Source organism: Neofelis nebulosa, chromosome 7 (genome assembly GCF_028018385.1).
Source record: "Neofelis nebulosa isolate mNeoNeb1 chromosome 7, mNeoNeb1.pri, whole genome shotgun sequence".
Classification (NCBI taxonomy): domain Eukaryota; kingdom Metazoa; phylum Chordata; class Mammalia; order Carnivora; family Felidae; genus Neofelis; species Neofelis nebulosa.
The window spans coordinates 31,488,738-31,505,763 of record NC_080788.1 but is presented as its reverse complement, the minus strand read 5'-3'; the positions used below and the strand labels follow the sequence as shown (position 1 = coordinate 31,505,763).

The window sequence follows — 17,026 nt, the reverse complement described above, 5'->3', positions numbered from 1 at the left end:
GGGAGAGAAGAGCATGAGAGGGGCGGGGAGAGGGAGAGAGTCCTAAATAGGTTCCACGCTCAGCACAGAACCCAACGTGGGGCCCAATATCCCACGACCTTGAGATCATGACCTGAGCCAAAATCAAGAGTCAGCTGCTTAACTGAATGAGCCACCCAGGCGCCAAGGAAAAACAATTTAAAAAGCTACAGTTTCAGGGGTGCCTGGGTGGCTCTGTTGGTTGAGCATCCGACTTCGGCTCAGGTCATGATCTCATAGTTCGTGAGTTCGAGCCCCGCGTCGGGCTCTGTGCTCACAGCTTGGAGCCTGGAGCCTGGAGCCTGCTTTGGGTTCTGTGTCTCCCTCTCTCTCTGCCCCATCTGCACTCATGCTCTGGCTCTCTCTGTCTTAAAAATAAATAAAACATTTAAAAAATTAAAGAAAAAAAAAGCTACAGTTTCATCCTAGGATGTATATTACATATGCTTCCCCATTATGCTGATTATAATACATGAAAGATTAAACTTTATATATAAAAGACTAAAGACTGGCTTTATAAAGGCAAAGGGGAGACCTATTAACATTCTGAGAGGTACAGCCAGAGACCTATATGAACCCCCAAGTTCATTAACCCCATTAAAGCATATAATTTCTTTCATAAATAAATGTACAATAACCAGCTAGTAACAATGTAGCCACTTCTCTGTAGGAAAACTTGGGAATAGCAGAAACCAGGAATCTTCAACCCCCAAGTGCCGAGAGAGCTATTTCTGGTGTATATGTATATAGGTGTGTCATACATAGAAATATGTCGGTAAAACAGACGAAGTTTATTAGAATGAGCACCGCATTTAATCAGAGTTTGTGTCCCAGTGCTGCCTCCTTGGTAAATTACTGAAAGCCTCTGAGCATCATCCCAATTATCACATAGACAATCATCCTGAGCAAAAGAATACCAGTTTCGTGGGTTGTGTGAGGAATAAATAATTTCAACATGCTTTCACTCATTCCTCAGCAAATGTATTTTGAGATCTCACAATGTGCACTAAGGATATAGAGACAGAGATCCTGCCCTCACTGGGTATAAGAGGGCCTCTTCCTTGGTGGGTACCCCACAATTCTAGAACTGCTTAGAACTAGAGGGCAACTCCTCAAAGACAGAGAGCCCCTCATCCATGCTGATCAAGAACTTGGTACACAGTAGACAATTATGATTGCTGAATGAACAGATTTTCTGTTTATAATCTGTAAAACCTTCCTCTTGGCAGACATTAACATGAAAAGGAAGATACATAATAATCACCTCACTCACTGGAGGAACAGAAGCTCAGAAACACTTAGAGGGGAAAGCAAAAATGACACCTCCCATTATCATTACATGGCAGGGCTCAGTAATGTTCTCCTTGTCACATAAAATCCCTCCCATCCCTGAAAACCCCTGCAAATGGCTCATTTAATCGATACTCTGTGATGGTTATGCTATAAAATAAAACACAAGAGTTTTTCACTTTTCAGTACATAAAGTTAATCCCAGAAATCAGTATCTGGGGACACATATTTGAATAAATACTAAATGTGTTAACCAAAGACCTATCTTCAACTAAAAAGCAGGAATTTGTATCTCTGTTCCTAAGAACTACAAAATTCCTTCAGATATAAACTAGGGTTCCTCAGGGAGCCTGGGTGGCTCAGTCAGTTGAGCGGATGACTGTTGATTTTGGCTAAGGTCATGACCCCAGGGTCGTGGGATGGAGCCCTGCATCAAGCTAGGTGCTGAGCATGGAGCCTGCTTAAGACTCTCTCTCCTCCCTCCCTCTCTCTCTCTCCCTCCCCCCTCCACCCCTCTCCTCTGCTTGCTTTCTCTAAAAAAAAAAAAAAAACAAAACTAAATTACAGAGTTTCTCAACCTTGGGACTATTGCCACTCTGGGTCTGATAATTCTTGGTTGTGGTGGGCTGTCCTATACATTTATAGATGTTTCACAGCATTCCTAGCCTCTACCCACCAAATGCCAGTAGCACCCTCTAATTGTGACAATCAAATGTATCTCTAGACATAGACATTTATTTGGGGCCGAGAGGGCTGTTTTGAAATCATCCTGGTTGAGAACCACTGAGATAAGCCATGGAATGAGAATGTTTTCACAAATGCTGTTTAAGAAAGATAAGGAAGATGGAGCACCTGGGTGGCTCCGTCAGGTGAGCATCCAACTTTGGCTCTGGTCATGATCTCACGGATTGTGAGTTCGTTCAAGCCCCACGTTAGGCTCGCTGCTGTCAGCTTGTCAGCAGAGCCCACGTGAGATCCTCTGTTCCCTTCTCCCTTTGCCCCTCCCTCGCTTACAGTCTCTCTCGAAAAATAAATAAAATATTTTTTTAAAAAAGAAAGATATAGAAGATAATATAAACTGTTACTCTTCGCACTCCACAAATGAGTCATTTTTAGATCAGATGACCTTTAAAGTTTTAACTGGGAAAAAAAAATAAAAAAGACAATGCTGACCAATGCACCTAAAGGTAATCTATAACCAAGAAAGATTAAATAAATCAGTGAACTAATGAATGGTGCAGAAAGTGATAACAGCATAAAATCAGCGGCAGGTATCCCCACTACCATCTTCTAGATTACTCATGCATGGTAACTGTCAGAAGTCAGGCAATCTTGAAATCCTCTATCTCATTGCTACAAAGTTAAATTCTTAATTACTCTTCCTTTACTTACCTGAAAAAAAATTGTTTGGTGTTGCAGAAAGAATAAGAATACTATTAGCACAACTATTTACTGAGCGTTTTGTAACTGTAAGGGATGTTACTTATTTACATTAATTAACGGTTCCTAAAAGTTCCTTAAAAAAGGAAACCAAAACAAACTCAAAAATATAAAATAAAACTGGAGCCAGAAAGGAAGCTGGGGATTCCTGAAGTTTACCTAAGACTTATTGCTATTGCCATCATCTCCCAAAAGGCCCAGGTTTCACTTGCAATTAGTTCTGTTTAGAAAAAGGCTAGATTTTAATTAATTTTAAATACTGGGATCTCAGCATTTTTTAAAAAAATTTTTTTAACGTTTATTTATTTTTGAGACAGAGAGAGACAGAGCATGAACGGGGGAGGGTCAGAGAGAGGGAGACACAGAATCGGAAACAGGCTCCAGGCTCTGAGCTGTCAGCACAGAGCCCGACGCGGGGCTCAAACTCACGGACCGCGAGATCATGACCTGAGCCGAAGTCGGCCGCTTAACCGACTGAGCCACCCAGGCGCCCCAGGATCTCAGCATTTTAAAAAAATTTTTTAACGTTTATTATTTGAGAGAGAGAGGGAGAGAGAGGGAGAGAGAGAGAGAGCGCGCGCGAGAGAGTGAGCATGCACAAGCAGGGGAGGGGCAGAGAGAGGGAGTGTGTCTCGGCCCTGAACCGCCAGCAGAGCCCGATGCTGGGCTAGAGCCCATGAGATCATGACCTGAGCTGAAGTCAGTTACTTAACCGACTGAGCCACTCAGGAGCCCCTCAGCATTTAATAACATAATCCCACACTTATATAGTGCATGCAGCACTTTTTACAAGATGTTATTGATTTTAATGATAAAAGAAATATATGATCATTGTAGAGAACCTAAGACTATTTTTAAAAATATTATTTTAATAATGATGTATATCATTTAATTAATGATATATATAAAAGCAAATACAAACGTAAAACTTAGCCAGTTCAAGGAATGAACAAGTAATTTACGGATTAATGTCCCTAGACACTTCAGTACTAAAGTCATAGACAGCTCTCTTTAGAATCCACCCATCAATTCTGAGAATTCTGGTTTCATAAGAATTCCATAAAGCTAGTCATTTCTGTGCCACCTGTGCTGAATAAAAGACAAGAACTATGCATGTGTGTTTTGGGTGGGTTTGGTATTTCAGAGGAAACCAATACATAAAACAGAAACGGTCTTTCCTAGAGAAAAATGGAATGCTTTTCTTAGAATCAGAGACTAAAGAAAAAGTCACCTCTAACCTGTTTTGTTCTCATCATTTCATAATCTAGATCTAAGAGATAACCAATCCTTAATAAACAAACCACTCTTCCCATGGGCTCTACGGCATCTCAGTCTCCCACCCCTGCTGCCTATCTCATGCCATTTCAGTTAGTTACTCAAGAGGTCTTTTCAAAGTCAGACATGAAAGTGCTCCTTCCAGCAGGTATAGGCCCTCCAGCACTGAAGAATACAGGCTAAAAATACCTGTTCCAGGAACATCTGCTCCTACTCCGGAGGAAGAGGAATAAAAAACAGGGACTATTCCAGTGGCCAGAAAGAGCAACCAAGGAGCTCTTGTACAGAGGCATGCACAGGTGGCAAATATGATAATGACTGATTTGGAAAAAGGAAATATCCCCAGTTTTGTGAGACATCGAGGCGGGTGGTAGAACAAGCATGAAATGGCTGTAACTGGCACTGTAGGTTTTAGCATATGAACAGAGTTAGGACGATGGCACCTAATTTTTTTTTTTAATGTGAATTTTTGAGAGAGAGAGAGAGAACATTTAACTTTTACCTCTGTGAAACAGTTCAGCTCCTTTCCAAAGGAAGTGTCTTACTTTTCAATTCATTAATTGAATTGAACCTGACCAAAAGTCAGGTTCCTAGAGAAAACCTCCAGGTTCCTTAACATCCACAAAAGTGAAGTCCAAGGCCATTGATATGCTCAGAAATTTTAACAGAGTAAAATTCTCACATCCAGATGAGATTTCACCTGATTGTTAATTACAATATCATTAGTTACTGGCAATAACGAAAATAATGAGAATTCTTCATCTTTCCGCTCTCTGGAAGGCCTCTACTTAATGTTATGAATCATCTGGTCCTTGACGTATGGATACTTCTGGGGGGACAGATGACATTTAGCACAGGACATGTGAGGCTGTGGGAAAAGGGAAGTTCTTGGCCACAAGAACCAGGACAAAAACCCTTGCCCTTGGGAAAAATGCCAAAAATCTCTGAAGTCCACTGCAAGGCAGTTAAATTTTTAGCTTCAGATGATCCCTGTTATAAGAACACAAACCACAGCATAGAATTAGAATAGGTTTTTGAAAACTATGTGATAGAGTTACAAGATAACTATTTTCTGGCATTCATATGAATCCATGCTAAGTGATAATCCCCAGGGTAAATATAAATATTTTTCTCCCTTGGGATTAGTTTAAGCTAACTTGGCTCTAAAATCTTTCACTATTCAAAAACAGAGAATATTATGATAAAGCCTAACTTTACTGAGTGCTTACAATGTAAGCACTAACTTACTAACTTCACAATAATGCTCTGAACAACATTAACTCTAAAATAGAAATTTTCTTTAGAGGCTTTGAAAAATAAATATTAGATTATTTGTTACAGCAACTTTAAAGAAATTCATGAATTATTTTTAATGTGCAAGAAGCATTATACAAGTTATTAAAACCAACAACTTTGGTCTAAGATGAAAATATGCGTGGTGCCTGGCTGGCTCAGTCAGTGGCACACATGACTCCTGATCTTGGGGTTATGAGTTTGAGCCCTATGTTGGGGGTAGAGATTATTTAAAAATCAAATCTTTTTTTTTTTAAGTTTATTTTTGACAGAGAGAGAGAGAGAGCGCGCACGTGCGCGAGCGAACGTGAGCTAGGGAGGGGCAGAGAGAGAGGGAGACACAGAATCCAAAGCAGGCTCCAGGCTCCAAGCTGTCAACACAGAGCCTGATGTGGGGCTCGAACTCACGAACTGTGAGATCATGACCTGGGCCAAACTCAGACGTTTAACCAGCTGAGCCACCCAGGCGCCCCACTTAAAAATCAAATCTTAAAAAAAGTAAAACAAGAATTTAAGATACAAAACAGATGAACATAAGGGACGGGAAGCAAAAATAATATAAAAACAGGGGCGCCTGGGTGGCTCAGTCGGTTAAGCATCCGACTTCAGCTCAGGTCACGATCTCACGGTCCGTGAGTTCGAGCCCCGCGTCGGGCTCTGGGCTGACTGCTCAGAGCCTGGAGCCTGTTTCAGATTCTGTGTCTCCCTCTCTCTCTGACCCTCCCCCATTCATGCTCTGTCTCAAAAATAAATAAAATGTTTAAAAAATTTTTTTATAAAAAAAAAAATAATAATAATATAAAAACAGAGAGAAAGGGGAGCCTGGGTGACTCAGTCAGATAAGTATCTGACTTTGGCTCAGGTCATCGTCTAACGGTTCATGGGTTCAAGCCCTGCATCGGGCTCTGTGCTGACAGCTTAGAGTCTGGAGCCTGCTTCAGATTCTGTGTCTCCCTCTTTCTCTCTGCCCCTCCCTGACTCACACTCTGCCTCTCTCTCTCAATAAATAAACATTAAAAAAATTAAAACAAAACAAAACAAAGGGAGGCATACCTTAAGAGACTCTTAAATACAGAGAACAAACTAAGGGTTGCTGGAGGGGTGTTGAGTGGGGGATGGGCTAAATGGGCAAGGGGTATTAAGGAGGACACCTGTTGGGATGAACACTGGGTGTTCTATATAAGTGATGAATCACTAAATTCAATTCCTGAAATCATTATCACAAAAATAAATTAATTAAACAACATAAAATAAAAATATGCATAAATGCATAAGTACTTTAGAAAACTACTGTTCTTTTCAAAGTTTATTTATTTTTGAGAGAGAGAGAAAGCGCACATGGGAGGGGGGCAGGAGAGAGAGAGAGAGAGAGAGAGAGAGAGAGAGAGAGAGAGAGAGAGAGACAGAGGATCCAAAGCAGACTGCGAGCTGACAGCCCACAGCCCGATGCGAGGCTCGATGCAAGGCTTGATTCAAGGCTCAAGAACTGTGAGATCATGACCTTGGCAGAAGTCCGACGCTTAACCGACTGAGCCACCCAGGCGCCTTGAAAACTACTCTATTCTTCTATCCTATTAATCACTACTGGGAAATCCATGTAAAATCAAGACCCTTAAAAGCTGTTAATTTCTGAATTTGAGTATCCTTAGAATCCTAGGTGAGTCTTTATTTTATGGTTTGATTACAAAGAGAGAGTTCTCACAACTTATGCGCAAACAGATGTAACTCAGGGAGTCCCACTTAAACTTTCTGTAGGTTTTAGACATAGAACAGATGAGTAAGAGACCCCCTTTTTTATCCCCCCCTTCAAGAAACCCTTAATTATCTTTCAAGTTAACTATAATTCAAAAATTATCAACTTCAGGTCAAGTTACAAATGTTAGTATATGCTCTGGCAAAGTGAAATTAAGACAATTAGTAACATAATAAAAATGAAGACTAATGCTGATATGTAGAAATTACCCTTCACACTGCCAAACTTATAATTTTGCCAGCCCATGAAGAAAGGCTTTTATATGTACACATTAACATACAAAACACCTAGCTTTTTAAAGTTTGGAGATGGGACGCCTGGGTGGCTCAGTCGGCTAAGCGGCCGACTTCGGCTCAGGTCACGATCTCACTGTCCGTGGGTTCAAGCCCCGCGTCGGGCTCTGTGCTGACTGCTCAGAGCCTGGAGCCTGTTTCAGATTCTGTGTCTCCCTCTCTCTCTGACCCTCCCCCGTTCATGCTCTGTCTCTCTCTGTCTCAAAAATAAATAAATGTTAAAAAAAATAAAAAAATAAAGTTTGGAGAGATACTATTCTTCATATTTGGTTCCATGAATAGTTATTTCTCCTATACAAAAGCTAAAGAAGATATCAAAAAATTAAATTTTTATTGTGACCACACCTCAAAATGGAGAGTTGTCAACCCTATCTTAGGGAACACATATTTTCTCAAGAGTATTTTCATCACAATTTCTTGCATAGACTGTGTATGTCTCTGTTGGCAATAGGTCTGAGTAAAGGTCTTCCAAAATTTTTCTTCTGTGCAATTTTTAAACCATATTTTAAGACACATCATCAAAACCAAATACACATATATCAATACCCAAACCAACACAATTAACTATTATACATGCATGCAGACATCTTAGTAAGGTAACTAGCTGCTTCATGAGAAGTTATGTAGTATAATACAGGGAACATTTGCAGTGGAGGCAGAATAACCCAGAACTGGGTGGAAATCATGGCTCCATGCTTGCTAGCTATGCGACCTTGGGCAATTTCCTTCTCTCAGTCTGAGTTTTCTTGTTTGCAAAATGAGGTAATAATTCCAATCGTATGAGGATTAATCGTATGTGAAATGCCCAGCGCGGAGCCTGACTCAAAGCAGAAACTCAGGAAACAGTTACTGTTATTACCCTGTTGCTATTCATGTAAATTTATTAAAGGCAAAGCTCACTTTTTCTTGTAACTCAATTGTAAGCTCTGTTAATTACTGGGAACTGAAAAAATAAAGGCAAGAAACATCAGAGTTACAAATGAGAATTTGATATATCAGTTCAGCACATGCCTAGATAGGAAATGGGACTACAAAGCAATAATGATGACCTTCAGAAGTATATGTAAAAATGAACAATGTCCTTATTTTTACAAGCCCCTCAGAAAGGAGATGATGCTGTGTTCTATTCATGTACCGAACTACTCTTTGTTCCACAAGTATTTCCAGAATGTCCATACACTAAGTGCCAATCATTATGCTAGGCGATGTGCGTATGGCGATGGGCAAAAGTAGACACAGTTCCAACCCTCATGGAGCTTCCAGTCATGCAATCCCACAAATAGTGTAAACTTGTGAAAAGTGATATAAAGGACAGTACATGGTACTCTAAGAGCCAGTAACACAGATCTAACTTAATTGGGGAGATCAAGGAAGGCCTTCCTGAGGAAGCAAAAGCTGAGGATGAAGAGAGAGTTAACAGTGGCAGGTGTTCCCAGACAGGGGAAAGCAGTCTGTACAAAGACCCTGTACCAGGAGAAAACAGCAAGACTGCAGGACCAAAAGGCCTGTGTGCCTGGAGGAAAGATGAGGTGTGAGAATTAGCTAGGGCTCTAGACCACACTCAGGGCCCATGCATTGTAGATCATACTCAGGAGTTGTTATATCCCAAGAGTAATGAAAAGCCACTGAAGGGTTTTATAAATGCTTCTTTTAGGGGCAGGGAGGCAGACTGGAGACACAATGAGATTTTCAATTTGCTTTTGCCTTCTGGAATAAGAGTAAGGAATGCAGATGATCAGGTAGGAAACAAAAGTTCTGTAAGGATACATTTAACAACAGCTTGGGGACTAGGGTGATGGTGATAGTGGAAGAAGTTGATGAATTCGAGAGATATTCAGGAAAATCTGATGATGTGTAGTGTACAGGGCCTGAGGGAAAGCAAAATGTTCAAGAAACTTCCGGGTTTCTGATTCACATGACTATATACAAGAATATACCATTCAGGAGAGATCTGCTCCAGAAACATCTTTAAAGCAGTTAGTTACCTACCCCCCAAAAGGACCTAAATGTATTTCATTTTCGCCTGAATCTGTGTTAACCTAGTGTGATCCTTTACTTATAAGATTCCAAAAGATTGGTATTTCCAAAAAGCAAATTGACCCTCAAAAGGATAAGATGTTTCCAACACTGAAGATATCTGAAAGATTCTGCCACAAGCTTTAAAATAAGTTCTAAAATTGGTTTGAGGGGCACCTGGGTGGCTGGGTTGGTTAAGCATCCGACTTCAGCTCGGGTCATGATCTCAAGGCGTTCCTGAGTTTGAGCCCCAGGTCAGGCTCTGTGCTGACAGCTCAGAACCTGGAGCCTGCTCTGGATGATTCTGTGTCTCCCTCTCTCTGGCCCTCCCCCGGCCTTACGCTCGCTCGCTCGCGCGCGCTCTCTCTCTCTCTCAAAAATAAATAAAACATTAAAAATTTTTTGATAAGAAATAAATAAAATTGGTTTCAGCAATGGGGCAGCATTTTGAAATGAATGTGTCATATCCCATGATCACTACTTAGATAAGACCAACATGAATTTGCGGCTGCTTAACATAGTCTAAATAAATCATAACAGTGAAGAGTGCTCTTATGTGATATTAAACTATGAAATTTTACAATTTCATTACAATCACAATAATTGGAACTATGCTACTACTTTTATGTTTGCTTCAACATTTTGAAATGCTTGTAGAAAACCTGACATTTTGTAGGAAAAGGTATGATTTTAAAAACCCACATACCTTCTTGATCTTAATATAAAAATATTTTACTGTTACCATCCAGTCCTTACTAATGCCCATCACGTTTATTCACTGTAAAAGATTTTCACTAAATACAAAGATTTTACTAAACACTATAAAAGTATATGCAAATACTCTATACAGAGTAAAGCACTGACTTTATCAATACTTGCTTTCCTTGGTTTTAATTTTTTAACTTGCAACCTAATCCCATTTTCATAGTGGAATGCTAATGTCTTTAAGTCATAGAAACATAGAAACTCTAAATCTGACTAATCCAAGGAAAAGAAGTGAACGGGTTTTGCCTCTTTAAAAAATCAACACCACAACCTTAGTACTGAAGTATTTCCCTAATTCTGGAAGGACAGGCTCCTTGGCCACCTGCTTGCACTAGGCCTTGACTAGCATTTTATTAACACTCAACTGCAGATACCAGGATGTTACCACTGCTCCTACAGAGCAGAATTTTTTTTTTCTCCCATGCTGATTTTATCTCAAGGCGTGAAAAGGCAAGATAGTGGTTTGAGGCCAAATGTGAAAAATGTCATCTCCGCAAATAAGGAGAAAAGTCAAGAGCTTTTTAAAAATCAGGTCTTAAGCCCATTAACTAATACTAGTTTGTAAAATCGGACTGTCTCCACCCTAGAGACTGTGCTACCAAATGTGGTCCTTGGGAATAAGGGCTGAAGGGCCTGAAACGGGTTACCAGTATGGTTCATCTTTTTCTTATTTCAGGTTTTTGTTTTTTTTAAATATGAAATCAGACTATGGCTATATTTGAGCATAGCTAAAGCCGGGTATGGGCAGTGCCAAGGAAGAGATAGGGAAAGTCTTTAGGGTTCCCAATCTCAGCTAGCAGATTTTCCAATCTTCCTCTGAAGGAGTGGTCCGTGTCTCCCCAAAAGGAATGTGGGGGAGGGAAAGATACAAGGGCCCTGGGCTTTTCCCTTACCCAAACCCCCAGAATGACACCGCAAACCACTTCCTCCTGGGAACTGAAGGTCATAAGCTTTAAGGGACAATGGAGCTCAACATAGGCTCCAGAAAGATGGAGACAGCGAGATGAGATGGGAGGGTGGGTAGGGAAGTGGGGGTGAGGGGATGCGCCCAGTTTGAGAGCGCTGAATAGGGCGGTCCAGGCCAGGGGCTTCGGGTGCATGAGGCCTGGATCTTCCAGAATCTGCCCAAGTAGGCCTGCCACAGCCCTGTGAGAAGCCCGAGGGGCTCATCTGAAAATCTAGGGCATCTACGTACCCACTGCCTATCACCACTCTCCTCGGGTGGGGAGATGTTCCCCACAGGAATCCTCCCCCCAAACGGGACTTTGCCTGTCCTTAAAAAACCACAAACCCTTAAGGAAAGAAGCTGAACATTTATAGGGGTGGAGGGCCCGAAGGCAAGTAGGTGTTCAGCAAACGTCGGGGGTCGAGGGTGGTGGGAGGGAAAGGGAGGCCCCCCAGTCCGAGGAACTTGAATTACCACCAGGATGGGGGAGGGGCGATCTGAGGCCCGTAAGCCTAAGGGACCGAAGAGGCCGGGAGCTGCGTCCCGCGGCGTCCCCCGGGTCGGGGGCTGACGGCCTGGGGCGCGGTCGCCGGGGGAAGGGGCACCCGCGGGCCGGGGGCCGTGGAGCGCGCGGCCTCCGCGGGCAGAAGCCGGCCTAGGCCTCGGGGGTCCGGACACACCCACCGCCGCGGCCGCGGCCCCGCTTACCTGCTCCTCCTCCGGGGTCAGCTCCGGCGCCATGTCGGGCTGGGGCGCGGTCGCGGGCTCCATCCCGCCGCCGCCGCCGCCGCCCGGCCGACCGAACGCGCCCGGGAGCGCCGAGAGCCCGGTGCTGCCGGCCGACGCTTCCGCGTCTCCGTGCCTCAACAGCCGGAGGCCGGCTCGCGCATGGTGGGGCCGGCGGGGCCGGGCGCCCGCGGCGGCCGCGAACGCCGCTCCTGTCTCCTGAAGGAAAAGCTCTCACAACTGTCGCTCTCTCCGGGCGGAAATCCTTTTTTATTTTCTTCTCTCCTTTCCCCGCACTCCCCCTCCTCTCCTGGAAAAAAAAAAAAAAAAAAAAAAAAGGTGCCGGCGAAGAGCTAATAGCCAACCGGGATTTAAAAAGGAAATACGAACTCAAGAACTTTCTAAGCCCAGAGTGGAGGGTCTCGGCGGAAATTTCCCGAAGGCCGCCGGCCTCCTCGGCGTCTGGCTCCCCCGGCCGCGCTCCGGCTCCTCCGGAGCGTGAGGCGGAGTCCTCGGGGATGCGGGCCCCGGCGACCTGCGCGGCGGCCTCTCAGTCCCGTTCCTCAAAAGCCGCGGCGGCGGGAGGGAGGGAAGAGGGGAGGGAGCGAGGAAAAGGCGCCCCCCTCCGGGCTCAGGGCCAGCGCTGCGGCCGCACCGCGTCCGCCCGAGCCCCCCGCGGCTCCATTGAGAAACTGAGCGTCTCATTCACAAACAGGCGGCGGGAGGGCCGGCCGAGCGCGGACGCTGTCCGGGAGGGGGAGACAGAGAGGAGCCCAGGCGGGGGAAACAGGGGGCGGGGGAGGGGAGACCGGAGGGACCGGCGCTGGGAGGGGCTTCGGCGACTCCGGGCTGCGAGGATGGGGTACGAGGAAGAAAGGGGCGTGAGTTTTACGGTTCAGTTCCGTGGAGGAGGAAGAGAATACATTCGTTTGAAAACGAGCTGCTGTCGGGCACCTCGCCGGGGTTACTTGCTGCTGCCCCGTCGTGTGAGGGACCCACCAATCCTCATCTGTTTCCATGTCACTTGCTGACTGGAAGACCCTGTAAAGGTTGCCTGCGACGTCCAGGAGGTCTGGTGAAGGAACAGACCCTGCTCTCACTTTCTCTTTGTTGCGCGTATTCTGTAATCCATAACCAGGATGGCTAATTTTAGTCCCTCACAAAAGCAGCATCCGATTTCAAACCTGATGCCGGAATTACACAGCCTTTGCAAACCTTGGGTTTTCACTTGGGCAATCACAGCAAAGAGCGTGAAGGGTGTTACAGGACAGTCTTGGGATCCGTAGGAGAGGCACAGGGAAGGCAGGGCTGGTCTAGTATGTTGTTGCATCATTTCAGTCCAAAAAGAAATATTCCAAAAGGGATCCAGCTAACAAGCTACAGCTAGTCCTAATGGCTGAAGCCCTGGAGAGCTAGGAGAGACATCCAAGGGAGAGGTCTTCAGACAACAGAGGAAGGTGCTCTGGCTTCTGATGCTCCTTCGAGGATTTCAGAAGCAACCACTGACTTCATCTCATTTCTGCATCATTAAAATAAGAACTTCAAGTTGCCCTTGGTTAGAAAAATGTTGTGCACTGACTCGTCACGATTTCAGATCCATGTTTTGGAACAAAGTTATTTGTGGTTTTAATTTGTTTTGATGAAATTGTTTTTGAAGTTTGGTATTAGGACGTTCTTATCGAACTCTTGCACCCGGAGTAAAGAGGACCATTACGTCACTGACACCATAGAAACACCAGTGGTGTCCATCATGTGATGGACTTTTAAACTTTAAAAACCAGGAGGTTTGAACAGTAACTCTAGATTGTTCAGTTTGGACAAGGCTACTCTTTGCTGATCTAAATAGGTTTCCAAAGATCTTGAGACATTTGCTCCTACTGTGGCCTACTCTTAGTCAGCAGTGGTGGTAAGCTGTGCAGCAGTCTGAGGAAGAGAAGGGACATCTGTTCCTGCCTCGGCCAGGCTACTCCTTGTAGGCAGTGGCACAAGATATGCAAATGTTCTGAAGACATAACCTTCAGAGCAGCCCCCTTATGGCTGCCAACCATAGCCTGATAGCCACATGCCCCAAGCAGGGAGGGACCTACGCTGGCAGCTGACACCTCGCTTTTAGTTGGACTCTACCAAGAACCAACTGGTAGAAATGTACACATCATCTAAATTTGGACTTTCATTCATGTCTTTCATCGTCCCTTTGTCTGCAACGATAGTGTAATTAATCTATCATTGGTTTAGATTATGCTATTTCTTTATTGACTTAAGAGATATTATCCTGTGTGCTACTGGCTTGTGAAATATTATTATAAATTATAATTCCTGCAGTGAACCTGTGTTAAATTATTGGCAAAGATAATGTCAGTTTCTGAGCATAATTTGCCATGAATAAAACAAGAAACCCCTGGAACTTGGATCTGTTTCTTCTATCTCGGGTTATTTGCACCAATAAAGCTGACTCTTGGTTGAGTTCATCATCCCATACAAGAGTTACAGTTTCAGTATTGCAACCGGATACCTCTCTGGAAGGCAATCTATTTATTAAACAAGTATATTTTCATGCCAAGCACTGGACTTGCCAACCCCAGTACATACTGGGGTTACAACAATGAACAACACAATGGTCTCTTCCACATGTAAGGATATGGAATGATCCCTGAGTTATATTGTGAAGTAGAAACAACAAGACTCGGGGTGCCTGGGTGGCTCTGTCGGATGAGCATCCAACTTTGGCTCAGGTCATGATCTCACAGTTTGTGGGTTTGAGCCCCGCATCAGGCTCTGCGCTGACAGCTTGCTCAGAGCCTGCAGCCTGCTTCAGATTCTGTGTCTCCTTCTTGCCCTCTGCCCCTCCCCCGCTCATGCTCTATTTCTCTTTCTCAAAAATAAATATTAAAAAAAATTAAAAAAAAACAAGACTCAAATAGTGTACATAATGATATCATTTGTACAAAAAAAAAAAGAACATATAAACTTATTTATAGGTAGAAAGGGTTTGGGAGGATACAGAAGAAAGATCACTGGTTAGGGTGCCTGGGTGGTTCAGTTGGTTGAGTGTCCGACTTTGGTCATGATCTCATGGTCTGTGAGTTTGAGTCCTATGTCAGGCTCTGTGCTGACAGCTCAGAGCCTGGAGCCTGCTTTGGATTCTGTTTCCCTCTCTGCCCCTCCCCGGCTTGCACTGTGTGTGTGTGTGTGTGTGTGTGTGTGTGTGTGTGTGTGTGTCTCAAAATAAATAAACATAAAAAGAAAAAAAGAAAGAAAAAGGAAGGAAGGAAGGAAGGAAGGAAGGAAGGAAGGAAGGAAGGAAGGAAGGAAGGAAAAGATCACTGATTTGATTGTCTTTCAAGAGGAGAAGCCAGAGTCAGGAGAACAGAAGGGAAAGAGGGACTTTTCCCTATATGGTCTTTTGCACATTTTAAGTTTTTGGTTTTCTTTTTTTTGCTAACTTTTTATTGAAGTATAACATACATACAGAAAGGTGAAGCATACAGCATGGTGAATTTTCATAAACTGAGCACACCCATATAACCAACACACAGATCAAGAAATAGAACATTCCCTTGGGGCGTCTGGGTGGCTCAGTCGGTTAAGTGTCCGACTTTGACTCAGGTCAAGATCTCACAGTCTGTGAGTTCGAGCCCCGCGTCGGGGTCTGGGCTGATGGCTCGGAGCCTGGAGCCTGCTTCAGATTCTGTGTCTCCCTCTCTCTCTGCCCCTCCCCCGTTCATGCTCTGTCTCTCTCTGTCTCAAAAATAAATAAACGTTAAAAAAAAAGAAATAGAACATTCCCAACTTGCCAAAATCCCCCTTATGTCCCCTCCCAGTCACTACTCCTCAAGAGTAATTACTATTTTGGCTTCCAACAGCATAGCGTGTTTAAATCTTGCTGTGGATATATAATCTCCCCCCCCCCCACCAAATTTAAATAGTAACTTAAATATAGTTTTTCTCCCAGAGCAGGCAAATGGCTCTAGAACTAAGCTGGAGTAGGAAATAGCGGGACCTGAGCAAGCACACACTGCTGAGTGTACACAGGAGAAGTTTTGCCTAGTGATTCTCAGGACACTGGGGGTCAGTGATTTCTTCAAAGTCACACAGCTAGCTAATTAATTAGTGTTGGGCTAGAACTTGGATCCAGGCATTTAAAGTCCTAGTACAGGGATCAGGTGAAGACAATTAATAAAGGGAGAGGTTTGGGGCGCCTGGGTATCTCAGTGCGTTAAGCTTCTGACTTTAGCTCAGGTCATGATCTCACGATCCGTGGGTTTGAGCCCCGCGTTGGGCCCTGTGCTGACTGCTCAGAGCCTGGAGCCTGCTTTGGATTCTGTGTCTCCTCTCTCTGACCCTCACCTGCTCTCACTCTGCCTCTCTTTCAAAATAAATAAACATTAAATTTTTTGAAAAATTAAGAAAAATAAGTAAATAAAGGGAGAAATCTAACAGAGTGAGCTAGGAGAGAAAACTCAGCAGTGTTTTCAGAGGCACAGCTGTGTGTGTGGGCGTGTGGGTGTGTAAGAGCACAGCTCTCCAGAACTGCTGCCTATCATAGTCCTAACAGGACAACGTTTGGAAGTTTCTGAGCAGACACAGGGGTAACAAAACTAAGAACAAGGGAGCTGGCTGGATTTGCTTTCATCAGTAATCCTAGGAGAATCGGAGTACAAAGGCTTGCCTTTAACTGCACACTTGAACCAACAAAATCAAGTATGGTACTATCTGTTATCATAGTCAATCAAATCTTAGGGATGCCAAATGGTTTCTAATAGCAAATGATTGGAAACGACATAATGGTCCATCAATAGAAAACTCAGTAATGAAATTACAGTACACACATACACTGAAATACTAAGTTCACATTTGTGTCCCTACCATGTGCCAAGCACTGTTCTAAATGACTTCATCTAATCTCACCATCACAGCATGAGATAGCTGAAATTATCATTTTGCAAAAAATATAAAGGTAGATCCACATGTATTGACATAGCCTCCTCAGATTTTTTAATGCTTGGCTGCAGGGCCTCGGGAGGAAGGTGAGGATAGGGTTGGGCAAATATAGGTGACAGACAAAAATCACATTTTTATTAAATTAACATGAACTGAAATCTGAAAGTAAAAAATAAATTACAAAGAGGAATGTTGGCAGGAGGGGTGTTATTAATTGTACTTTTGGTTTTTACTTTAATTAATTAATTTATTTATTTTTGAGAGAGAGAG

General features: G+C 43.6%; 1 protein-coding gene across 1 annotated transcript in view; it reads right to left on the bottom strand.

Moving 5' to 3' along the window:
- PTPN9 (protein tyrosine phosphatase non-receptor type 9) overlaps positions 1-12,560 on the bottom strand; it is an 83,026-nt gene extending 70,466 nt beyond the window's left edge. Inside the window, exon 1 of the mRNA XM_058736995.1 lies at positions 11,798-12,560. Within this exon, the coding sequence (XP_058592978.1) occupies positions 11,798-11,860 (63 nt within the window). The 5' untranslated portion in view covers positions 11,861-12,560. The remainder of the gene's footprint in view (positions 1-11,797) is intronic.
- Between the last annotated feature and the right edge of the window lie 4,466 nt (positions 12,561-17,026).